The sequence below is a fragment of the Coffea arabica genome, chromosome 1e, assembly GCF_036785885.1.
Source record: "Coffea arabica cultivar ET-39 chromosome 1e, Coffea Arabica ET-39 HiFi, whole genome shotgun sequence".
In the NCBI taxonomy this organism is placed as follows: domain Eukaryota; kingdom Viridiplantae; phylum Streptophyta; class Magnoliopsida; order Gentianales; family Rubiaceae; genus Coffea; species Coffea arabica.
The window spans coordinates 52,350,740-52,374,835 of NC_092311.1; the positions used below are offsets into that span (position 1 = coordinate 52,350,740).

Genomic DNA, 24,096 nt, shown 5'->3' on the forward strand with positions numbered 1-24,096 from the left:
TTTAGACCCGTTATTGTTGGGGCGGACCATGGCCTGATAGCCAGTGGGAATCAGGCCTGGTATACCCTTGGGTCTACATTCTTAACTATTACAACAAGGGCCTAATTAGACCCCGCATCCAAAGTCCTAACACCACCCAAAATCCCACAAAAACCCTAGGCTACTAACTTCTCATATAAAACCCTAGCGCCTCTCTCAACACATTTTCCCTTTCTTCTTACACTTGAGGGAGGGAGAGAGAGAGAGAGAGAGCGCCAAAATGTCGAAGCGAGGTACTCATCTGATCACTTAAAACCCTGATCATTTTTTCTCGTTTTGATTTGTAAGATTAATTATTGCTGTTGTTATGTATAGGACGCGGAGGATCCGCCGGGAACAAGTTCAGGATGTCGCTGGGTCTTCCGGTGGCGGCAACGGTGAACTGCGCCGATAACACTGGGGCAAAGAACCTCTACATCATTTCGGTGAAGGGGATCAAGGGTAGGCTCAACAGGCTCCCTTCTGCTTGCGTCGGCGACATGGTCATGGCTACTGTCAAGAAGGGTAAACCGGATCTCAGGAAGAAGGTTATGCCCGCTGTCATCGTCCGCCAGCGCAAGCCGTGGCGCAGAAAGGACGGCGTCTACATGTATTTCGAAGGTATTTTTTTTTGGTTGCTGTCATGATAATTCCTCGCGTTTGATTATCTTCAGCAAAAAATATTCTGCTGTATTTTCCTTTTTTCCCCTTTGTTTACTATGTCATATTTGATTTTAGCGAGCTGAGTTCTGTCTGATTTATATTGTTAGTTGTACTTAATACTTGAATTGTAGTAGTAGTATTTTAGGTGTTTGTAAATCCTTGGGAATTTCAACACGGTCATTAACTTTTGTAGTTTATTACGTTTGCTATAGTGTATGCATATTTGCGCGTTTTAGCTCCCTGGTTGCTTCACTGATGAGCTAGAAATAATGGCCACTTGGTTAATTGGTCAACTGTATCAGGAAGCATACATAAATTGATGTCTCTGCCAGTTTTAAACAGCATGATGTTGTCATGTAGCATTGTGTTACCTGTCTGCTGGTATATATTTTCGTGCTTTCTGTTCCTGGGTTGTGGATATTTTAGTGCGAACAGTCAATTTGACTAGGATAGTAAGCGTATATTTTGGGCAATTCTTGGTGAAGTATGTGGGATCTCTGGTTGATGTGAATTCTTGTTTGCTGTTGTACAGATAATGCTGGGGTCATTGTGAATCCCAAAGGTGAAATGAAAGGTATTCTTCATCTGCTAACTTTTTTTTTAGTGCGTCTGGCCATTATATGTAGAAGCAGCTGTGTATGTGGATTGCAAAATTTGATTCAACTTTTAAAGCTTACTTAAAGATAAAAGCAAACTCATTTATTATTTTTACAGAAAATTACAGTATTTCGATTTAATGTGAACTGTGGGAACCAATTCTCTCTTGTATCTATGTTGTTTTCTTCATATTGCTTGTTGGTCTTTTAGTTCTGATACGTTCTTTTGATGCATGCAGGATCTGCTATCACTGGGCCAATTGGGAAGGAGTGTGCTGATCTCTGGCCTAGGATTGCTAGTGCTGCCAATGCTATTGTTTAGCCGACTGAAGTCTGAGTGAAATGAATGTTTTGATTTTATGTTTTAGGATTTTGAGCATGATGCTATTGTTTTGGAGACTTGTCAGTTTTAATTGATTCTCGGAATTTTGTAAGAGCCATAAAGGTATCTTTTTGGCAAAGACACTAAATACTTCTTACAGGTAATTAGCCTTTTTATGTCTGTGGATGGCATGTTTTCGCCCTGTTACGGACGATTACTTCCAAAATTTTGTTGTGATGCGGTGAAACCTGTGGTTGCGCAAGCCCTTTTGCAACTTCAAAATGTGGTTCAAATTCAGGCTTAGACTTCGGAACTTATTACCTGAAAAAACTGGAAGCAAGATCTTTATTCCATTTTGCGCATTCATCAAGCTGCATATAAATAAAAATAATAAATGTGGCAAGGTGCATCATAATAATAATAATCGAAAGAGAGCAGGGGTCAGTCTCTTGCCGATCCTGATTATATGCATGAACAAGACTCCGATACGGTAACTACCTGGCAAAATGAGCAAGTTTGTTTTAGCAGATTATTCCTGCGGTTAGTTTCGATTGCATTGGCTAACGTGCATCTTAATCAAATTGATAAATTCATCACGTGTTGTACTTTTATCACTGTGGTAAGTATTAAGAATTAGAAATGGTTGTTCATCAACACATCATTGACCTAGGATCAAGCAAAGCAAAAATAAGTCCAGCATGAAACTTATTTTACATAACTATCCTCATCATCTCCGTTGAGCAGGTCATGACGAGACGAGGCTAATTTTCGAAGTTTTTTTTTTTTTCAGAAAATTAACTCGACTCGATGAGCTTTTTTCTTTTTTTTTTGGCGGCTAGAAAGGGGAAGTAGAGTGACAAAGAGTGGGTTCTAAAAGCCGCGGACAATTGTTTAATGCAGCAATTGATACTTGTGTAAGGAAACTTAAGTTGTGTTTGGATTGCATTTTCCTTGATTTTTCATGAAAAAATTATTGTAGCGATTTGATGTATGCGAGGGAAAAAGGTAATAGGGAAATGTGATCATGGAAAACGACGTAATTTTTCGACGGAAACGGGCAATCCAAACAAAGCCTTAGCCGGCTTGATTGAGGCCTGTCCGTCCTGGGGCTGGGAGTAAAACGGAGACTTTCATATGGTCCGTATTTGCACATTGGGTTACATATACATGGATGAAGCAGCTAGAAAAGGTCAGGGCCCAAGATGGTCCGTCAGAAGCTGTTGCGTCGTTTAGGGCGGGAAAAAAATTTCCACCTTCTCCTCCCCCCAATTACAAACACTCCTCTCTTCAGTTCAGTCTACCCTACAGACATAAATCAGGTAAAGCTTTGCATCCACCCCCCATTCGGTGCTTATAGCTATACTAATATCAATATTCGATACCTCCTCATCTCATTTGCTTTTGGGGGTGCAGCAGATTGGATGGGTTGGTCGTACCCAGACATTTCCCTGGAGGATCTGATGAGAGTGATAAAAGGGTTCGTGGACATGTTGGTTCTTGCATCCGGGTATCAATCCTCCGGTCGTCTCTCCCACTGGGATTCGCATAACATCGAGAAAGCTTTCCAGTGGGCTACCTTTCTTGAGATTGTAATCAGCTCTCTCTCCTGTCTCCTCCCACCATCCTTCTCTTTCTGTGACACTTAAATTTCCATCAAAAATACATTGTCTTCCGCATATTAAAATTTTTCCCCCATGCATAGGGTCTCGGCTTGCCATTTTGTTCTTCCTTTCCCCTTGTTTCGCTCTCTCAATCCTTTTTTTTTTAATATAATTTTTAAAAGGTGTTGAGTTGCTTGAGAAGCTCTGATGATAACCAAGACTCCGTCGCAGAGCTCGATGCAGCTTTGTCCCAACTGACATCTTATCCTTGTTTCCCGGAGGTTGTTCCTTTTTTTTTTGGTTTGTTTCCTTTCAGCACGATTTGAAATTCATCCATTTAAATTCTTATGTACTTCAGGGTCTCAGGCAATTATCATGCACAACTCTCAGTCATGCTAGAGATTTAATGGTGAAACATCTTGTCCGTTCCGTGCCATTGACGGACGCGCATCTTAGAGCTTCAGTAGCAGCTGTAATTGGGATAGACAGCCACCAATTTCAAAGCATAGGCACTGATGAATTACATCTGTATCTTGAAAGATTGATGACTAATGCATTGAAAGATTTTATTTTAACCGGGAGCAATGCTTTTAGTGGGAACCGTAGCTTTGCTTCTTCAGACACTCAGTCGAGTCTGTGTATGACTAGCTTAGAAGGTAGTTTTACCAAGTCTGCAGTCCAAGAACTTGGTAGGAGGCAACTGGAAGTGTCCTGCATATCAGCAGCAGAAACAGGCTTAGATGCTCTCTCCAATATGATAACAAAGAGCAATATGATTCATGAGCATGGAACTACGTTATGGAAGGAATGGCACAAACAACAACCGCCACAACGGTTGACTACTTTTATGTGAGTCGTTGTACTTTGAATTGACCCTACCGGGGATGATATTTATGCACCATATTCCTGTTCATCCAACTTGGTTCTGGATTTTTGTGCTTGTCTCCTGGTTCTTGTCTTTAAAACCTCCCTGCCCTTTCTATATGATTGATATAGTTGTTCTTATCTTCATCGTTCTTTCTAGGTGCATTTTTTTCTTCATTTGTTAAACTTAAGTTCTATGTTTTCAATAGGGAAATGCCGTGATTACACATTGATTTTTTTAAAAACAGATTATCTGGACTTTCTGTTAAACAAAAATATGCTGTGAGTTTGATTTTGTTTGAATATTGCCCCAAGAACCGAGGAAAGACCTGTTGAACCTGCTGTTTGGAGTCAATGGAAGTTGAGAAGCCTCTCATATTTGCTCAACAAGAGGACAATTAGGCTGGTTTCTGGTGCCGCTTTGCTGTTTTCAGCACCAAAGCAACAATGGATTCAGGTGATTGAACGAATGGCTGTACTTGCTGACACTGATGAATTCTATGAAAAGATAGTAAGTCGGGTCTATTTTTGCTGGGGCATCATTAAGTCATACTTCAAATTTCTAAAAGTTGATTTTTTTTTTCTTTATTCCTGTCCTATGCCTGCACAAGTTGGACTTTGGGCCTTGTAAATGTGATGATGACATTGAATCATGCATTCAATCTGTTAATAGATTATCTATTCATACAGGTCAAATTAATTGATGAATTATTGTCTAGCAAAAACTTTGAATATGTTGGTCATGAAGACTGTAAGAACTTTGGTTAGCCCCTAAAGACCTTGTTTAGTAACCTGTAATGTAATGCCTTCTTAATACAACAAGAGTATTTTGCAAGGTTATGCAGACGTTTATGCACAGATGGTTTTGTTTTGCTACATGGCTTGTTTGGTAATTGCTTAAACATTTGGTGAGTGCTCAGGCATTTTGATGAACCTTCTTTTAGCATTCTATGTATGTTATGTTCTAGTTAGGCTCTTTTTTTTTTTGGTCACTTAGCAGTTTATAAGAGATTGTTTCCTTCTTTTACCATGCAAGGAGCTTTTGTTGTTAGGAAGCATTGCCCACAAATGGAGTTCATTAGTTGAAAAGTTCATGTCAAGTTCCTATGAATGTCTCACCGTCTTCAAACTATTCCAAGAAGTGCAGAACTTTCTTTCTGGAAGATTGCAGAACCTTTGTTGTGAAGAGAACATGTTAACAGAGGTATCTCTTACCATTGCAGATCATATCTGTTAAATGTATGTTTTTGTGCTCTATTGATGAAAGAGACTGTTCTTATTTCTTATATGACAGTTTTTGAGTCTAATAAATTGATTTCACCTAACTTTGAAGGTTTACTTACCTATTGTGCCGTAGCCTAGCTGGCAATTGTACTTTCACATACTTGGCTTTTCAGCCCTTCTAGTTTTCTTTTTTCTTTACACAATGGACCTGAGAAAGAGCTCTGAGATGATTTTGATAATCAAATAATGTTTGTCAGCAAGATAAAGTGACCTTGATCAATTCATATCAATATAACGTGAGTTTCCCATCAGACATGAAATATTAACCTCCAGTTAATGAAACAATTGGAATTAACAAATATGTTGTAACTGTTCATGCTTATAATCTACTTGATGGGTTGATGATGGTATCTTTCTTTGGCATTTAATACTGGCAAAATTAAGCTTTGCACTGTGACAGTACTGTAAGTCCACTTTAAAAAAAAATGTAGCCACAGGGCTTTGTTTTGTTTAAACTGGCAAATAGCTTGTCTAATTATGTTTTGTGTTGAGTTTCCAAATCTCAAGTACAGTCGTAGTTAGAGTCAGTTATCTCACTTCTAAGAGGCTTTGCTATCAAGAATGTATATACATTTCCAGTCATGCGTGCTCCCTTATTAGTTAAGTATAATAATCCTTCACTAACTATGACTCGTCACTTTATGCATTTATATTAGGAAAAAGGTGCTCTCGAATATTTAGAAGGTCTTTTAGGCAATCAGTTTCATCATTTCTGGAAAATGTCTCCTGTCCTTCTAGCAATGGCCATTCCTTCCAGGTATGTTATTCCTTGTGGATAATATAGGACATTCAGTGGATATTCTTTATACTCAAGTTAGTTGTGATGAGGTGCCATGATTTATTGCATTTTCTGGGAAGTATAGAGTATTATTTATCATCAATTTATTAAGAATTTGCTCATCAAGGCCATTGGTGCATCTAGTTTCCCTTTACTGAAGGCATATGGGACAACTTGTTTGCAGGTCAATGTTGTTCAGATTATATCTAATTGAGCTAGAGCATCAGATGAGAGGGGATTCCTCAGCAATTAGGTCTTGCATCTTTCTTAAATTTCTGCCTACTGGCCAATCTTCTGTATGTTAAACAATTTTATTTCTATTAATGATAACCAGTTTTACTTGCATGCAGATGTTGTAGTTGTATGATGGATGGCAAAAACCACGGGGAATGTATGTTTTTTTCTTATCTTTCTTTTATTTATTAATAAAATAGTTTTTCTCTGTGAGCTGCTGTTGATTGTATGTCGTGAGATGCTGACTATGGGAATTGAATTGCACTGCCAAATGGTGCAGAATGTCATTTTGCCAGATTGCTCATTGCTGGAAGCCTTTACCATAAGAAAACAACAAATATTTTTTTTTTTAGCAAAAAATGGTGTTTTACAGACTCAAATAATAGGGTTGTTTTTAATTTATTATGAAAACTGCAAATCATTAGAATTACTTTATTTATATATTTCTACAGAGTATAATGTATGTTGTGCCTTTGCGTGCAACCGGTTTAATAGAGCTGAGTGCAAGATATTAATTTTTTAATGGCTTTTGAATTGCAGTTGATATGCATTGTTGTTACTTGCAGGTGAAATAGCTGAGAGAATTTGGTGCCTCTATATTTTCCATGCCTCTGGTACCTGGTAACATCATGTAGCATCAGTGCTAGTCTGCTAGATAATGGTTTTTTCAGTTATATTATGCAGTGTTTGAACACTTCTTCCGTTTTTATGACTACTCTTGGCTTCTGAATATGTATGTATTCATGGTTCTTTTATGCCATGTCTTTATTGCTTAAACATTTACTTGTTCAGTTCTTTTGTCTGGTTTTCATGTATTAATCTAGTTTTTATTGAGTGAGTACTACTGTGGATATTTGGACGTGGCTTTCTGTTTGAGCAAGATTATCTTCTTTAAAGTTAAGTGGCAGTTATAGTACCCTAAAGCTCACTCCGGGCTCAAATGAAGTGCGCACATTATATATTAAAGGTGTTTGTCGAGGAATAAGCTCGATGCGCTAGATAAGCACAACTTGGAGATTTTCTGTCTCTGAGGAGGCGAGTGGGACGGCTGGTGGTCCTTTCAGAAAAAGCTTTTAAGAAGAAAAGATTGATGACCAGTTTTAGTATTAGGAAATGTGGAATATTAGAAAGAGATATTAATAGTACTGCAAAGAGTTAGTTATGGAAATAGTGACCTTTAAACTCTGACTCTTGACAAATATACACATCTATGTTCAGTCTTTGTCACAATTGACAAATGCTCTTTATATTCAGCTTTCCTGGATCTTTGATTTAAATAAAAGAGTTGGATCTTTTGATGGTCATTTTTTGAAATTTATGCTTTGCAACTGATTCAATTGGGGAACCTGAAGGGATGGCAACTTGAGTAGAGGTTATGCATCCTGATACTTGTCTTTGCACTGACGACTCCGGGCTCTGGCTGTAGTCAATTGGTCGACTAATGCATAATGTTGAGTTTTGCTTCCTTCTATGCTGATAAAGAGATTTAGTGGAGCAATATTCTCTTTCTTAAGGGGAAATCCTTTAAAGAATTAACCATTTCGTGGTTTTACCTTTACTTTTTGACAAAATATCCCGAGCATACTGTGATTTTTTACCCACAAGAAAACAGGAAGAAGGATGGTAGAAGAAAATCAAGATGACCTAATTAAAATTGCCTCTAGCATGCAAAAGAAAAGGTTGAACAGGAATTCACAGTAAAAAAGATTTTTTTTTTTTTTTTTCAATTGATGGTGCTTTCTCGTTGTGTGTTCATAGTGAGTTAATGCACTACCATAGCTGAAGGATAAGCAATGGATTTGATGTATTCCCAATTCCCCACCCTTTCTGGTTCTTTATGTGTATCTTGAAAATGTCCTGCTCCGTTTGATATCTCATCTTCATTTACTTGCAGAAAAACCTTATAGCATGGTACTCAACATATGAATCTGATCAAGCGGACCAATTTAAGCCCTGAGGATGGATGGTTAGCACTGCTTTTCCTCTTTATTTATTTTTTTGATTGTGTAAGAGTGGACCTCATCCATCTCTGTCTTTCACGAGAAGCCCCAGCCACATCATGGTGTTAATGACAATGAAATGTCAGGATCACTAGATACAGCAATTCGGTGCGAATTCTATTTGGTCCCGTTAGTGTTGTTACGCTCCAAATTGATGCTAGATAAGTAATGGATTCTCCAGTCCTTTCTCGAGGTGGGGACGAGCAGGACCTACATGAATTCAAGTTGGGTTGACTGGTCTGTGTTTGATAGCAATGTTTACCGCCTCCCGCAAATGCGAAAGTGACAGCAAATAGTATGTGATATTGATGCCTACTCATGGAATATGGAGACTATTAAAGCACAGGTATCATGTTCCTTGTTAAAGCTCATTTTGCTGGTGAATTTCTATTCCTATCAAAGCAGAGTTATAACTCTCCCCCACTTTTGAGGTTATTCAGTCGAGGGCATTTCAAGACTTGCAAGCATGAAACTGTCAAATATGCTGAGTTTGATCAAGATCCATATATCCAAGTGGGGAACAAGAATAGTTGGAAGTGGTTCTGCTGTAATCCTTCTAAGCGTTCAAAGAAAATTTCCAGTCAAGTGCTGTGGTGGAGGATCGTATGTTGCAAAGCAGTTAGTGTGGAGGTTAAAGTCACAATGGAAGCCTGTTCTGAGCCTGAGGTGGCAGAAAAGCAGCATAAGGTACAATTATGATGCTTGCAGCTACTCCCAAAACTTCGATGATGGTTGCTCCAGTGATCATAGATCACCTCTAGCTCCCAGATGACTTCAGATTTTACACTCTGCATCATCATAACAATCACCCACCTATGTTCTTAAGTTTCATAAAAAGCAGCCAGCTTCCGAGGGGCCTTTCTTCTGTCTTGAATAATACGTCGTTATTTGGGTAACTTCCCTGCGATCTCCATTGGCATGTGTGATGCAGGAGCTTTTTGTCCTGAGAATTAACGATGCTTGTAAGAGAAGAGCTTTAGAGATATGCAATAACTCTTACGTATTACACTATTATGTATCCTGAGAATTACAACAGCTGTTTGCAAAAGACGTATCCCTGTAGACTCTGTTTGTTTGGCGATTGAAGTGACATTTTTGGTCCTTTGGTTTAGTAACAGGGACCAGGAAGAAAAGCGTGAGGAATGGATGACCCTCCACTACATTTTGTCGCATTCTTTTTTGCATCCAAAGCAGACGGCTAATCTCTGTGCGCTTTTTGACTATTTGGTCTCAGTTACCTAAGTTGTTGTGTTGCCTATGGGAAAATTTTCATTTAAATTCATTTTGATTACTCGAATTACCTAAAGAACGATACTTAAATGTCATAGATTGATAAAAAAATCTCTCATAATTCATTATTGATACTTGAATTACACGAACTCATAATTAAGCAGGGGACCTCAGACGCCAAAATAAATAGCAATGAGTAGTGAAGTGATCGATTATTTTATCGTTCCATTTGTAGCAGTAAACTTGCTGCTGATTCTCCTTTCCGCCTGATACAATTTTAAAGCTAATTTGGGACAACATACATACCCCACTCCCATGTTACCCAGCCAGGCCCGTATGATTGAATATCTCCCTTTTCCCCGCAAATTGCTGCCAGCAGTCCGGTCCGAGCATCATAATTTCAAGCCTTCTCGATTTTCACATCCGTCAGGATCTCTCTTTCATTCCGGCGATGCAAATGGCAATAAGAAATGTGCTGCTTTTGCTAGCTTTGGTAAGCCTCTGCAATGGCTTAGAAATTGCCGATCGTTGGAATATTTTGAACCCAGAAAGGAGGGCTCCGCTTCTGGGCGGCACTAGCTTGAAGAACTACTGTGAGAGTTGGAGGATGAATGTGGAGCTAAACAACATTAGGGGATTTGAGGTTGTCCCACAAGAATGCATCAGCTATATAGGCAAGTATATGACGTCAACTCAATACAAAACAGACTCCCAGAGAGCAATTGAGCAATGCCATCTGCATCTCACCAGCTGCTGCACTTTGAAGGGCGATGGCAAAGATGCCTGGATCTTTGATGTTGACGACACCTTGTTATCCACCGTCCCATACTTCAAGATTCATAGCTTTGGGTAAGCAAGTCCATCCATCTTCACTGATTTCTTCCTCTCTTTTTTCCACCCCCTTTTGAATTGACAACAGCTCACTATATCACATCGCATATGGCGGGACAAAACCAGCTTAGTTTGTGTTTAGTAGCATTAAACAAGTAAATTTTTTTTAAAAAAAACCTTGATGTAATTGCTTGAAATGATCAAACAAGGGGAGAGAAGTTGAATGTCACATCTCTAGAAGCATGGATGAGGAAAACGAAGGCACCAGCTCTGGAGCATACGCTCAAACTCTTCCATGAGATCCGGGGGGAGGGCATCAAGATTTTCTTGATCTCTAGTAGGAGGGAATGCGTAAGAGATGCCACCGTAGACAACCTCATCAAGGAAGGATATCATGGATGGAGTGGTCTGACATTAAGGTGCGTATTACTATTACCATCCAGTTGAGTTGAGACTTGAGACAGTGATTTTTTTTTTTTAATGTTAAATAGAGTCAAATTTTATTGATAAAATATTAATCAAAAAAATTTCCACCGGAAGAAGGAAATGCAATAAATGATTTTTGCTTTTTTTTTTGCTACTCTCTCATGTAGGATTTCACAAAAAAAAAAAAGAAAAGAAAAGAAAAATGGAAATAAATTTTAATTTGTTTTCTTAGCCTCTGGAGCTATTTATGTCTCTTAGAAACTATTAATAAGTTGTTACATTATCAAAGGGACAAAGTTTGCGGGATATGAAATTAAATAGGGTGTTGAAAATGCTTTCATTCGCATTTTTGAAATAAAGGAAAAAAAAAAGGTACTATTTGGTGATGAAAGAGCCCCCTTTTTCTTATAAATTTAACAAAAAGGAGATTATTCTTTAATACAAAGAAAATTTTGGAGTATTTTCCCAAAAAAGAATTACAGTAAACCACAAAGCTATAGAGTTGGGAAGAGAAATCTTATATACACTGTTAGTGTATACATTATTACTATTAGATATATGACACATAAATTTAATTTGTTCATGTGAAATTCATCAAATTGTAATAGTATATTTAAAAAAAAAAGGAGATTATTTCAATAAGTTTATACCTTAGGATTTCAGAGCTTAGAATCCCTCGGCCCAGCCCGACAGATTTAGACCCGTTATTGTTGGGGCGGACCATGGCCTGATAGCCAGTGGGAATCAGGCCTGGTATACCCTTGGGTCTACATTCTTAACTATTACAACAAGGGCCTAATTAGACCCCGCATCCAAAGTCCTAACACCACCCAAAATCCCACAAAAACCCTAGGCTACTAACTTCTCATATAAAACCCTAGCGCCTCTCTCAACACATTTTCCCTTTCTTCTTACACTTGAGGGAGGGAGAGAGAGAGAGAGAGAGCGCCAAAATGTCGAAGCGAGGTACTCATCTGATCACTTAAAACCCTGATCATTTTTTCTCGTTTTGATTTGTAAGATTAATTATTGCTGTTGTTATGTATAGGACGCGGAGGATCCGCCGGGAACAAGTTCAGGATGTCGCTGGGTCTTCCGGTGGCGGCAACGGTGAACTGCGCCGATAACACTGGGGCAAAGAACCTCTACATCATTTCGGTGAAGGGGATCAAGGGTAGGCTCAACAGGCTCCCTTCTGCTTGCGTCGGCGACATGGTCATGGCTACTGTCAAGAAGGGTAAACCGGATCTCAGGAAGAAGGTTATGCCCGCTGTCATCGTCCGCCAGCGCAAGCCGTGGCGCAGAAAGGACGGCGTCTACATGTATTTCGAAGGTATTTTTTTTTGGTTGCTGTCATGATAATTCCTCGCGTTTGATTATCTTCAGCAAAAAATATTCTGCTGTATTTTCCTTTTTTCCCCTTTGTTTACTATGTCATATTTGATTTTAGCGAGCTGAGTTCTGTCTGATTTATATTGTTAGTTGTACTTAATACTTGAATTGTAGTAGTAGTATTTTAGGTGTTTGTAAATCCTTGGGAATTTCAACACGGTCATTAACTTTTGTAGTTTATTACGTTTGCTATAGTGTATGCATATTTGCGCGTTTTAGCTCCCTGGTTGCTTCACTGATGAGCTAGAAATAATGGCCACTTGGTTAATTGGTCAACTGTATCAGGAAGCATACATAAATTGATGTCTCTGCCAGTTTTAAACAGCATGATGTTGTCATGTAGCATTGTGTTACCTGTCTGCTGGTATATATTTTCGTGCTTTCTGTTCCTGGGTTGTGGATATTTTAGTGCGAACAGTCAATTTGACTAGGATAGTAAGCGTATATTTTGGGCAATTCTTGGTGAAGTATGTGGGATCTCTGGTTGATGTGAATTCTTGTTTGCTGTTGTACAGATAATGCTGGGGTCATTGTGAATCCCAAAGGTGAAATGAAAGGTATTCTTCATCTGCTAACTTTTTTTTTAGTGCGTCTGGCCATTATATGTAGAAGCAGCTGTGTATGTGGATTGCAAAATTTGATTCAACTTTTAAAGCTTACTTAAAGATAAAAGCAAACTCATTTATTATTTTTACAGAAAATTACAGTATTTCGATTTAATGTGAACTGTGGGAACCAATTCTCTCTTGTATCTATGTTGTTTTCTTCATATTGCTTGTTGGTCTTTTAGTTCTGATACGTTCTTTTGATGCATGCAGGATCTGCTATCACTGGGCCAATTGGGAAGGAGTGTGCTGATCTCTGGCCTAGGATTGCTAGTGCTGCCAATGCTATTGTTTAGCCGACTGAAGTCTGAGTGAAATGAATGTTTTGATTTTATGTTTTAGGATTTTGAGCATGATGCTATTGTTTTGGAGACTTGTCAGTTTTAATTGATTCTCGGAATTTTGTAAGAGCCATAAAGGTATCTTTTTGGCAAAGACACTAAATACTTCTTACAGGTAATTAGCCTTTTTATGTCTGTGGATGGCATGTTTTCGCCCTGTTACGGACGATTACTTCCAAAATTTTGTTGTGATGCGGTGAAACCTGTGGTTGCGCAAGCCCTTTTGCAACTTCAAAATGTGGTTCAAATTCAGGCTTAGACTTCGGAACTTATTACCTGAAAAAACTGGAAGCAAGATCTTTATTCCATTTTGCGCATTCATCAAGCTGCATATAAATAAAAATAATAAATGTGGCAAGGTGCATCATAATAATAATAATCGAAAGAGAGCAGGGGTCAGTCTCTTGCCGATCCTGATTATATGCATGAACAAGACTCCGATACGGTAACTACCTGGCAAAATGAGCAAGTTTGTTTTAGCAGATTATTCCTGCGGTTAGTTTCGATTGCATTGGCTAACGTGCATCTTAATCAAATTGATAAATTCATCACGTGTTGTACTTTTATCACTGTGGTAAGTATTAAGAATTAGAAATGGTTGTTCATCAACACATCATTGACCTAGGATCAAGCAAAGCAAAAATAAGTCCAGCATGAAACTTATTTTACATAACTATCCTCATCATCTCCGTTGAGCAGGTCATGACGAGACGAGGCTAATTTTCGAAGTTTTTTTTTTTTTCAGAAAATTAACTCGACTCGATGAGCTTTTTTCTTTTTTTTTTGGCGGCTAGAAAGGGGAAGTAGAGTGACAAAGAGTGGGTTCTAAAAGCCGCGGACAATTGTTTAATGCAGCAATTGATACTTGTGTAAGGAAACTTAAGTTGTGTTTGGATTGCATTTTCCTTGATTTTTCATGAAAAAATTATTGTAGCGATTTGATGTATGCGAGGGAAAAAGGTAATAGGGAAATGTGATCATGGAAAACGACGTAATTTTTCGACGGAAACGGGCAATCCAAACAAAGCCTTAGCCGGCTTGATTGAGGCCTGTCCGTCCTGGGGCTGGGAGTAAAACGGAGACTTTCATATGGTCCGTATTTGCACATTGGGTTACATATACATGGATGAAGCAGCTAGAAAAGGTCAGGGCCCAAGATGGTCCGTCAGAAGCTGTTGCGTCGTTTAGGGCGGGAAAAAAATTTCCACCTTCTCCTCCCCCCAATTACAAACACTCCTCTCTTCAGTTCAGTCTACCCTACAGACATAAATCAGGTAAAGCTTTGCATCCACCCCCCATTCGGTGCTTATAGCTATACTAATATCAATATTCGATACCTCCTCATCTCATTTGCTTTTGGGGGTGCAGCAGATTGGATGGGTTGGTCGTACCCAGACATTTCCCTGGAGGATCTGATGAGAGTGATAAAAGGGTTCGTGGACATGTTGGTTCTTGCATCCGGGTATCAATCCTCCGGTCGTCTCTCCCACTGGGATTCGCATAACATCGAGAAAGCTTTCCAGTGGGCTACCTTTCTTGAGATTGTAATCAGCTCTCTCTCCTGTCTCCTCCCACCATCCTTCTCTTTCTGTGACACTTAAATTTCCATCAAAAATACATTGTCTTCCGCATATTAAAATTTTTCCCCCATGCATAGGGTCTCGGCTTGCCATTTTGTTCTTCCTTTCCCCTTGTTTCGCTCTCTCAATCCTTTTTTTTTTAATATAATTTTTAAAAGGTGTTGAGTTGCTTGAGAAGCTCTGATGATAACCAAGACTCCGTCGCAGAGCTCGATGCAGCTTTGTCCCAACTGACATCTTATCCTTGTTTCCCGGAGGTTGTTCCTTTTTTTTTTGGTTTGTTTCCTTTCAGCACGATTTGAAATTCATCCATTTAAATTCTTATGTACTTCAGGGTCTCAGGCAATTATCATGCACAACTCTCAGTCATGCTAGAGATTTAATGGTGAAACATCTTGTCCGTTCCGTGCCATTGACGGACGCGCATCTTAGAGCTTCAGTAGCAGCTGTAATTGGGATAGACAGCCACCAATTTCAAAGCATAGGCACTGATGAATTACATCTGTATCTTGAAAGATTGATGACTAATGCATTGAAAGATTTTATTTTAACCGGGAGCAATGCTTTTAGTGGGAACCGTAGCTTTGCTTCTTCAGACACTCAGTCGAGTCTGTGTATGACTAGCTTAGAAGGTAGTTTTACCAAGTCTGCAGTCCAAGAACTTGGTAGGAGGCAACTGGAAGTGTCCTGCATATCAGCAGCAGAAACAGGCTTAGATGCTCTCTCCAATATGATAACAAAGAGCAATATGATTCATGAGCATGGAACTACGTTATGGAAGGAATGGCACAAACAACAACCGCCACAACGGTTGACTACTTTTATGTGAGTCGTTGTACTTTGAATTGACCCTACCGGGGATGATATTTATGCACCATATTCCTGTTCATCCAACTTGGTTCTGGATTTTTGTGCTTGTCTCCTGGTTCTTGTCTTTAAAACCTCCCTGCCCTTTCTATATGATTGATATAGTTGTTCTTATCTTCATCGTTCTTTCTAGGTGCATTTTTTTCTTCATTTGTTAAACTTAAGTTCTATGTTTTCAATAGGGAAATGCCGTGATTACACATTGATTTTTTTAAAAACAGATTATCTGGACTTTCTGTTAAACAAAAATATGCTGTGAGTTTGATTTTGTTTGAATATTGCCCCAAGAACCGAGGAAAGACCTGTTGAACCTGCTGTTTGGAGTCAATGGAAGTTGAGAAGCCTCTCATATTTGCTCAACAAGAGGACAATTAGGCTGGTTTCTGGTGCCGCTTTGCTGTTTTCAGCACCAAAGCAACAATGGATTCAGGTGATTGAACGAATGGCTGTACTTGCTGACACTGATGAATTCTATGAAAAGATAGTAAGTCGGGTCTATTTTTGCTGGGGCATCATTAAGTCATACTTCAAATTTCTAAAAGTTGATTTTTTTTTTCTTTATTCCTGTCCTATGCCTGCACAAGTTGGACTTTGGGCCTTGTAAATGTGATGATGACATTGAATCATGCATTCAATCTGTTAATAGATTATCTATTCATACAGGTCAAATTAATTGATGAATTATTGTCTAGCAAAAACTTTGAATATGTTGGTCATGAAGACTGTAAGAACTTTGGTTAGCCCCTAAAGACCTTGTTTAGTAACCTGTAATGTAATGCCTTCTTAATACAACAAGAGTATTTTGCAAGGTTATGCAGACGTTTATGCACAGATGGTTTTGTTTTGCTACATGGCTTGTTTGGTAATTGCTTAAACATTTGGTGAGTGCTCAGGCATTTTGATGAACCTTCTTTTAGCATTCTATGTATGTTATGTTCTAGTTAGGCTCTTTTTTTTTTTGGTCACTTAGCAGTTTATAAGAGATTGTTTCCTTCTTTTACCATGCAAGGAGCTTTTGTTGTTAGGAAGCATTGCCCACAAATGGAGTTCATTAGTTGAAAAGTTCATGTCAAGTTCCTATGAATGTCTCACCGTCTTCAAACTATTCCAAGAAGTGCAGAACTTTCTTTCTGGAAGATTGCAGAACCTTTGTTGTGAAGAGAACATGTTAACAGAGGTATCTCTTACCATTGCAGATCATATCTGTTAAATGTATGTTTTTGTGCTCTATTGATGAAAGAGACTGTTCTTATTTCTTATATGACAGTTTTTGAGTCTAATAAATTGATTTCACCTAACTTTGAAGGTTTACTTACCTATTGTGCCGTAGCCTAGCTGGCAATTGTACTTTCACATACTTGGCTTTTCAGCCCTTCTAGTTTTCTTTTTTCTTTACACAATGGACCTGAGAAAGAGCTCTGAGATGATTTTGATAATCAAATAATGTTTGTCAGCAAGATAAAGTGACCTTGATCAATTCATATCAATATAACGTGAGTTTCCCATCAGACATGAAATATTAACCTCCAGTTAATGAAACAATTGGAATTAACAAATATGTTGTAACTGTTCATGCTTATAATCTACTTGATGGGTTGATGATGGTATCTTTCTTTGGCATTTAATACTGGCAAAATTAAGCTTTGCACTGTGACAGTACTGTAAGTCCACTTTAAAAAAAAATGTAGCCACAGGGCTTTGTTTTGTTTAAACTGGCAAATAGCTTGTCTAATTATGTTTTGTGTTGAGTTTCCAAATCTCAAGTACAGTCGTAGTTAGAGTCAGTTATCTCACTTCTAAGAGGCTTTGCTATCAAGAATGTATATACATTTCCAGTCATGCGTGCTCCCTTATTAGTTAAGTATAATAATCCTTCACTAACTATGACTCGTCACTTTATGCATTTATATTAGGAAAAAGGTGCTCTCGAATATTTAGAAGGTCTTTTAGGCAATCAGTTTCATCATTTCTGGAAAATGTCTCCTGTCCTTCTAGCAATGGCCATTCCTTCCAGGTATGTTATTCCTTGTGGATAATATAGGACATTCAGTGGATATTCTTTATACTCAAGTTAGTTGTGATGAGGTGCCATGATTTATTGCATTTTCTGGGAAGTATAGAGTATTATTTATCATCAATTTATTAAGAATTTGCTCATCAAGGCCATTGGTGCATCTAGTTTCCCTTTACTGAAGGCATATGGGACAACTTGTTTGCAGGTCAATGTTGTTCAGATTATATCTAATTGAGCTAGAGCATCAGATGAGAGGGGATTCCTCAGCAATTAGGTCTTGCATCTTTCTTAAATTTCTGCCTACTGGCCAATCTTCTGTATGTTAAACAATTTTATTTCTATTAATGATAACCAGTTTTACTTGCATGCAGATGTTGTAGTTGTATGATGGATGGCAAAAACCACGGGGAATGTATGTTTTTTTCTTATCTTTCTTTTATTTATTAATAAAATAGTTTTTCTCTGTGAGCTGCTGTTGATTGTATGTCGTGAGATGCTGACTATGGGAATTGAATTGCACTGCCAAATGGTGCAGAATGTCATTTTGCCAGATTGCTCATTGCTGGAAGCCTTTACCATAAGAAAACAACAAATATTTTTTTTTTTAGCAAAAAATGGTGTTTTACAGACTCAAATAATAGGGTTGTTTTTAATTTATTATGAAAACTGCAAATCATTAGAATTACTTTATTTATATATTTCTACAGAGTATAATGTATGTTGTGCCTTTGCGTGCAACCGGTTTAATAGAGCTGAGTGCAAGATATTAATTTTTTAATGGCTTTTGAATTGCAGTTGATATGCATTGTTGTTACTTGCAGGTGAAATAGCTGAGAGAATTTGGTGCCTCTATATTTTCCATGCCTCTGGTACCTGGTAACATCATGTAGCATCAGTGCTAGTCTGCTAGATAATGGTTTTTTCAGTTATATTATGCAGTGTTTGAACACTTCTTCCGTTTTTATGACTACTCTTGGCTTCTGAATATGTATGTATTCATGGTTCTTTTATGCCATGTCTTTATTGCTTAAACATTTACTTGTTCAGTTCTTTTGTCTGGTTTTCATGTATTAATCTAGTTTTTATTGAGTGAGTACTACTGTGGATATTTGGACGTGGCTTTCTGTTTGAGCAAGATTATCTTCTTTAAAGTTAAGTGGCAGTTATAGTACCCTAAAGCTCACTCCGGGCTCAAATGAAGTGCGCACATTATATATTAAAGGTGTTTGTCGAGGAATAAGCTCGATGCGCTAGATAAGCACAACTTGGAGATTTTCTGTCTCTGAGGAGGCGAGTGGGACGGCTGGTGGTCCTTTCAGAAAAAGCTTTTAAGAAGAAAAGATTGATGACCAGTTTTAGTATTAGGAAATGTGGAATATTAGAAAGAGATATTAATAGTACTGCAAAGAGTTAGTTATGGAAATAGTGACCTTTAAACTCTGACTCTTGACAAATATACACATCTATGTTCAGTCTTTGTCACAATTGACAAATGCTCTTTATATTCAGCTTTCCTGGATCTTTGATTTAAATAAAAGAGTTGGATCTTTTGATGGTCATTTTTTGAAATTTATGCTTTGCAACTGATTCAATTGGGGAACCTGAAGGGATGGCAACTTGAGTAGAGGTTATGCATCCTGATACTTGTCTTTGCACTGACGACTCCGGGCTCTGGCTGTAGTCAATTGGTCGACTAATGCATAATGTTGAGTTTTGCTTCCTTCTATGCTGATAAAGAGATTTAGTGGAGCAATATTCTCTTTCTTAAGGGGAAATCCTTTAAAGAATTAACCATTTCGTGGTTTTACCTTTACTTTTTGACAAAATATCCCGAGCATACTGTGATTTTTTACCCACAAGAAAACAGGAAGAAGGATGGTAGAAGAAAATCAAGATGACCTAATTAAAATTGCCTCTAGCATGCAAAAGAAAAGGTTGAACAGGAATTCACAGTAAAAAAGATTTTTTTTTTTTTTTTTCAATTGATGGTGCTTTCTCGTTGTGTGTTCATAGTGAGTTAATGCACTACCATAGCTGAAGGATAAGCAATGGATTTGATGTATTCCCAATTCCCCACCCTTTCTGGTTCTTTATGTGTATCTTGAAAATGTCCTGCTCCGTTTGATATCTCATCTTCATTTACTTGCAGAAAAACCTTATAGCATGGTACTCAACATATGAATCTGATCAAGCGGACCAATTTAAGCCCTGAGGATGGATGGTTAGCACTGCTTTTCCTCTTTATTTATTTTTTTGATTGTGTAAGAGTGGACCTCATCCATCTCTGTCTTTCACGAGAAGCCCCAGCCACATCATGGTGTTAATGACAATGAAATGTCAGGATCACTAGATACAGCAATTCGGTGCGAATTCTATTTGGTCCCGTTAGTGTTGTTACGCTCCAAATTGATGCTAGATAAGTAATGGATTCTCCAGTCCTTTCTCGAGGTGGGGACGAGCAGGACCTACATGAATTCAAGTTGGGTTGACTGGTCTGTGTTTGATAGCAATGTTTACCGCCTCCCGCAAATGCGAAAGTGACAGCAAATAGTATGTGATATTGATGCCTACTCATGGAATATGGAGACTATTAAAGCACAGGTATCATGTTCCTTGTTAAAGCTCATTTTGCTGGTGAATTTCTATTCCTATCAAAGCAGAGTTATAACTCTCCCCCACTTTTGAGGTTATTCAGTCGAGGGCATTTCAAGACTTGCAAGCATGAAACTGTCAAATATGCTGAGTTTGATCAAGATCCATATATCCAAGTGGGGAACAAGAATAGTTGGAAGTGGTTCTGCTGTAATCCTTCTAAGCGTTCAAAGAAAATTTCCAGTCAAGTGCTGTGGTGGAGGATCGTATGTTGCAAAGCAGTTAGTGTGGAGGTTAAAGTCACAATGGAAGCCTGTTCTGAGCCTGAGGTGGCAGAAAAGCAGCATAAGGTACAATTATGATGCTTGCAGCTACTCCCAAAACTTCGATGATGGTTGCTCCAGTGATCATAGATCACCTCTAGCTCCCAGATGACTTCAGATTTTACACTCTGCATCATCATAACAATCACCCACCTATGTTCTTAAGTTTCATAAAAAGCAGCCAGCTTCCGAGGGGCCTTTCTTCTGTCTTGAATAATACGTCGTTATTTGGGTAACTTCCCTGCGATCTCCATTGGCATGTGTGATGCAGGAGCTTTTTGTCCTGAGAATTAACGATGCTTGTAAGAGAAGAGCTTTAGAGATATGCAATAACTCTTACGTATTACACTATTATGTATCCTGAGAATTACAACAGCTGTTTGCAAAAGACGTATCCCTGTAGACTCTGTTTGTTTGGCGATTGAAGTGACATTTTTGGTCCTTTGGTTTAGTAACAGGGACCAGGAAGAAAAGCGTGAGGAATGGATGACCCTCCACTACATTTTGTCGCATTCTTTTTTGCATCCAAAGCAGACGGCTAATCTCTGTGCGCTTTTTGACTATTTGGTCTCAGTTACCTAAGTTGTTGTGTTGCCTATGGGAAAATTTTCATTTAAATTCATTTTGATTACTCGAATTACCTAAAGAACGATACTTAAATGTCATAGATTGATAAAAAAATCTCTCATAATTCATTATTGATACTTGAATTACACGAACTCATAATTAAGCAGGGGACCTCAGACGCCAAAATAAATAGCAATGAGTAGTGAAGTGATCGATTATTTTATCGTTCCATTTGTAGCAGTAAACTTGCTGCTGATTCTCCTTTCCGCCTGATACAATTTTAAAGCTAATTTGGGACAACATACATACCCCACTCCCATGTTACCCAGCCAGGCCCGTATGATTGAATATCTCCCTTTTCCCCGCAAATTGCTGCCAGCAGTCCGGTCCGAGCATCATAATTTCAAGCCTTCTCGATTTTCACATCCGTCAGGATCTCTCTTTCATTCCGGCGATGCAAATGGCAATAAGAAATGTGCTGCTTTTGCTAGCTTTGGTAAGCCTCTGCAATGGCTTAGAAATTGCCGATCGTTGGAATATTTTGAACCCAGAAAGGAGGGCTCCGCTTCTGGGCGGCACTAGCTTGAAGAACTACTGTGAGAGTTGGAGGATGAATGTGGAGCTAAACAACATTAGGGGATTTGAGGTTGTCCCACAAGAATGCATCAGCTATATAGGCAAGTATATGACGTCAACTCAATACAAAACAGACTCCCAGAGAGCAATTGAGCAATGCCATCTGCATCTCACCAGCTGCTGCACTTTGAAGGGCGATGGCAAAGATGCCTGGATCTTTGATGTTGACGACACCTTGTTATCCACCGTCCCATACTTCAAGATTCATAGCTTTGGGTAAGCAAGTCCATCCATCTTCACTGATTTCTTCCTCTCTTTTTTCCACCCCCTTTTGAATTGACAACAGCTCACTATATCACATCGCATATGGCGGGACAAAACCAGCTTAGTTTGTGTTTAGTAGCATTAAACAAGTAAATTTTTTTTAAAAAAAACCTTGATGTAATTGCTTGAAATGATCAAACAAGGGGAGAGAAGTTGAATGTCACATCTCTAGAAGCATGGATGAGGAAAACGAAGGCACCAGCTCTGGAGCATACGCTCAAACTCTTCCATGAGATCCGGGGGGAGGGCATCAAGATTTTCTTGATCTCTAGTAGGAGGGAATGCGTAAGAGATGCCACCGTAGACAACCTCATCAAGGAAGGATATCATGGATGGAGTGGTCTGACATTAAGGTGCGTATTACTATTACCATCCAGTTGAGTTGAGACTTGAGACAGTGATTTTTTTTTTTTAATGTTAAATAGAGTCAAATTTTATTGATTCAAACTCCTCCTCATGGCCTGGCATTATTGATGCAGGGGTCTGGACGATGAATATAAAGGAGTAAGAAACTACAAGGCCGAGGCAAGGAGAAGATTGGTGGAGGAGGAGGGCTACCGCATATGGGGAATTGTGGGTGATCAATGGAGCAGCTTTGATGGCGGTCCAGCTGCTGAAAGAACCTTCAAGCTTCCCAATTCCCTGTACTACGTTTCTTGAATCAATCAACATCGTGCTTTATGGAATTCTCCAAATGAATGTGATAGTGAGAGACAACAAGATCGGGAGCTCTTGATTGCCAGAGCAATCCCCGCGGCCCATATTTTGCTTCTGAACCAAAATTCCGATCAAACAATTGATCAGCACTGGGGCCGGAACTGGTGTCAAATAAGCATCATTTCTGCTTCCTTGTAGTAGTAAAATTTTAGCCCAGCCTTCTGTCCTTTTTTTTTTTTTGAGCAAATTACAAGAGGACCGGCTTCTTCCTTCTTGGTTTCAGACTTGGGGATTACACATTTGTGGCCTTCTGCAACCGTACTTATATCCTGGTCCTTCTTCCCTTGAATGAATATTGAGAAACCAAAATGCATACTTTTTTTTTACAGCCTTACAGTTGAATACGCTAACAGCCCATTATGAAAGGGGCACACCTGTACATCAACTGTGTACCCATCAAATCTCAAGGATCACTTTCTTTCTTCTGCCTAAGACGCAGACAAGAGGAGAAGGAAAAGCGGAGCACTACAAAGGTCAGACAACTACAGCCATTGCTCGTGCAAAAAGAAAGAAGACACGAATGCTCGTTAACTAACTTTTAATGTAATTAAAATGGGATTGAAAAAAAAAATTCTTAGGAGGAAAGTGCTCAAAGCTGACAAAATTGAAGTAAGATCTAATTCCATTCCAACACGGCTATTCACACAATTACTAGGAAAGTTGAAACCCTTTGTAGGCTCAAGCTTTTTGCTGTATCAGATTCAGAAACTTTTCCGTTAATGCAAGGGATAATTTCAAAAACCTCCCTTGAGGTTTTTAATAATTTCGGTTAGCTCTCTCTCGAGGAATTAAAAATTACACATACCTCCCTTATCATTTAAAATGATAAATTTATTATCCTTAAATATTTTAATGAAATTTTCTTATTTGGTATGCTTATATTTAGAATAACTTTCAAATTTATTTTTAATAAAGTTTCTAGTGTAATCAAATGTCGACTTAGTGATTTTTCTGATGAGTTAACTTATATGTAATCCAACGCAATTACTGGGAAGGTTGAAACTCTTTGTAGGCTCAAGCTTTTGCTGTAGTAGATTGAGGAACTAGTTGCTTTTTTCCATTAATTTAATACGGGTAAATCCATTATGCACTATGGCGCGTGTGTGTATATATACGTAATGAGTTTAGATACATGTCATATATATATGTGAAATTTAATATTTAAATTTAAGTTAAAATGATGTGACATGCATCCAGATGCGTCAGCATATACATTGATAGTTATAAGAAAGATAATTTATATCCTATAATATTTGAATCTTTTGTTGTTTCGCACTAGTAAGATTGGATATATGACAATTAATGTATTATTTGAATTTGAACTTTAATTAGTATAATTTTAACTTGATAT

At 38.4% G+C, this 24,096-nt stretch overlaps 6 protein-coding genes and 2 non-coding genes across 8 annotated transcripts; all 8 read left to right on the forward strand.

Moving 5' to 3' along the window:
• The first annotated feature begins 124 nt into the window (after positions 1-124).
• Positions 125-1,825, forward strand: LOC140013657 (large ribosomal subunit protein uL14). Its single transcript, XM_072063277.1, has 4 exons — positions 125-272; positions 355-639; positions 1,214-1,255; positions 1,517-1,825. The coding sequence occupies exons 1-4, from the start codon at positions 260-262 to the stop codon at positions 1,597-1,599; spliced, it is 423 nt and encodes a 140-aa protein (XP_071919378.1). The 5' UTR covers positions 125-259; the 3' UTR covers positions 1,600-1,825.
• Positions 925-1,070, forward strand: LOC140022047 (small nucleolar RNA snoR137). The gene has a single exon (XR_011826033.1). It is a non-coding gene; the product is annotated as a small nucleolar RNA snoR137 (small nucleolar RNA).
• Positions 1,826-2,770: 945 nt separating the features above from the next.
• On the forward strand, positions 2,771-9,642 carry LOC113714589 (uncharacterized). The gene is made up of 12 exons (XM_072071554.1): positions 2,771-2,918; positions 3,013-3,188; positions 3,383-3,481; positions 3,559-4,049; positions 4,380-4,575; positions 5,101-5,268; positions 6,005-6,105; positions 6,311-6,379; positions 6,477-6,517; positions 6,927-6,974; positions 8,255-8,706; positions 8,801-9,642. The coding sequence occupies exons 1-11, from the start codon at positions 2,771-2,773 to the stop codon at positions 8,284-8,286; spliced, it is 1,569 nt and encodes a 522-aa protein (XP_071927655.1). The 3' UTR covers positions 8,287-8,706; positions 8,801-9,642.
• A 127-nt stretch (positions 9,643-9,769) lies between these two features.
• Positions 9,770-10,898, forward strand: LOC140013658 (acid phosphatase 1-like). Its single transcript, XM_072063286.1, has 2 exons — positions 9,770-10,439; positions 10,631-10,898. Exons 1-2 carry the CDS (start codon positions 10,042-10,044, stop codon positions 10,866-10,868), a joined length of 636 nt encoding a protein of 211 aa, XP_071919387.1. The 5' UTR covers positions 9,770-10,041; the 3' UTR covers positions 10,869-10,898.
• A 767-nt stretch (positions 10,899-11,665) lies between these two features.
• Positions 11,666-13,366, forward strand: LOC140013659 (large ribosomal subunit protein uL14). The gene is made up of 4 exons (XM_072063298.1): positions 11,666-11,813; positions 11,896-12,180; positions 12,755-12,796; positions 13,058-13,366. The coding sequence occupies exons 1-4, from the start codon at positions 11,801-11,803 to the stop codon at positions 13,138-13,140; spliced, it is 423 nt and encodes a 140-aa protein (XP_071919399.1). The 5' UTR covers positions 11,666-11,800; the 3' UTR covers positions 13,141-13,366.
• LOC140022059 (small nucleolar RNA snoR137) lies at positions 12,466-12,611 on the forward strand. The gene has a single exon (XR_011826044.1). It is a non-coding gene; the product is annotated as a small nucleolar RNA snoR137 (small nucleolar RNA).
• A 945-nt stretch (positions 13,367-14,311) lies between the features above and the next one.
• Positions 14,312-21,183, forward strand: LOC140020097 (uncharacterized). Its single transcript, XM_072071555.1, has 12 exons — positions 14,312-14,459; positions 14,554-14,729; positions 14,924-15,022; positions 15,100-15,590; positions 15,921-16,116; positions 16,642-16,809; positions 17,546-17,646; positions 17,852-17,920; positions 18,018-18,058; positions 18,468-18,515; positions 19,796-20,247; positions 20,342-21,183. The coding sequence occupies exons 1-11, from the start codon at positions 14,312-14,314 to the stop codon at positions 19,825-19,827; spliced, it is 1,569 nt and encodes a 522-aa protein (XP_071927656.1). The 3' UTR covers positions 19,828-20,247; positions 20,342-21,183.
• A 127-nt stretch (positions 21,184-21,310) lies between these two features.
• Positions 21,311-23,054, forward strand: LOC140013663 (acid phosphatase 1-like). Its single transcript, XM_072063303.1, has 3 exons — positions 21,311-21,980; positions 22,172-22,381; positions 22,508-23,054. The coding sequence occupies exons 1-3, from the start codon at positions 21,583-21,585 to the stop codon at positions 22,686-22,688; spliced, it is 789 nt and encodes a 262-aa protein (XP_071919404.1). The 5' UTR covers positions 21,311-21,582; the 3' UTR covers positions 22,689-23,054.
• Positions 23,055-24,096: the final 1,042 nt, after the last annotated feature.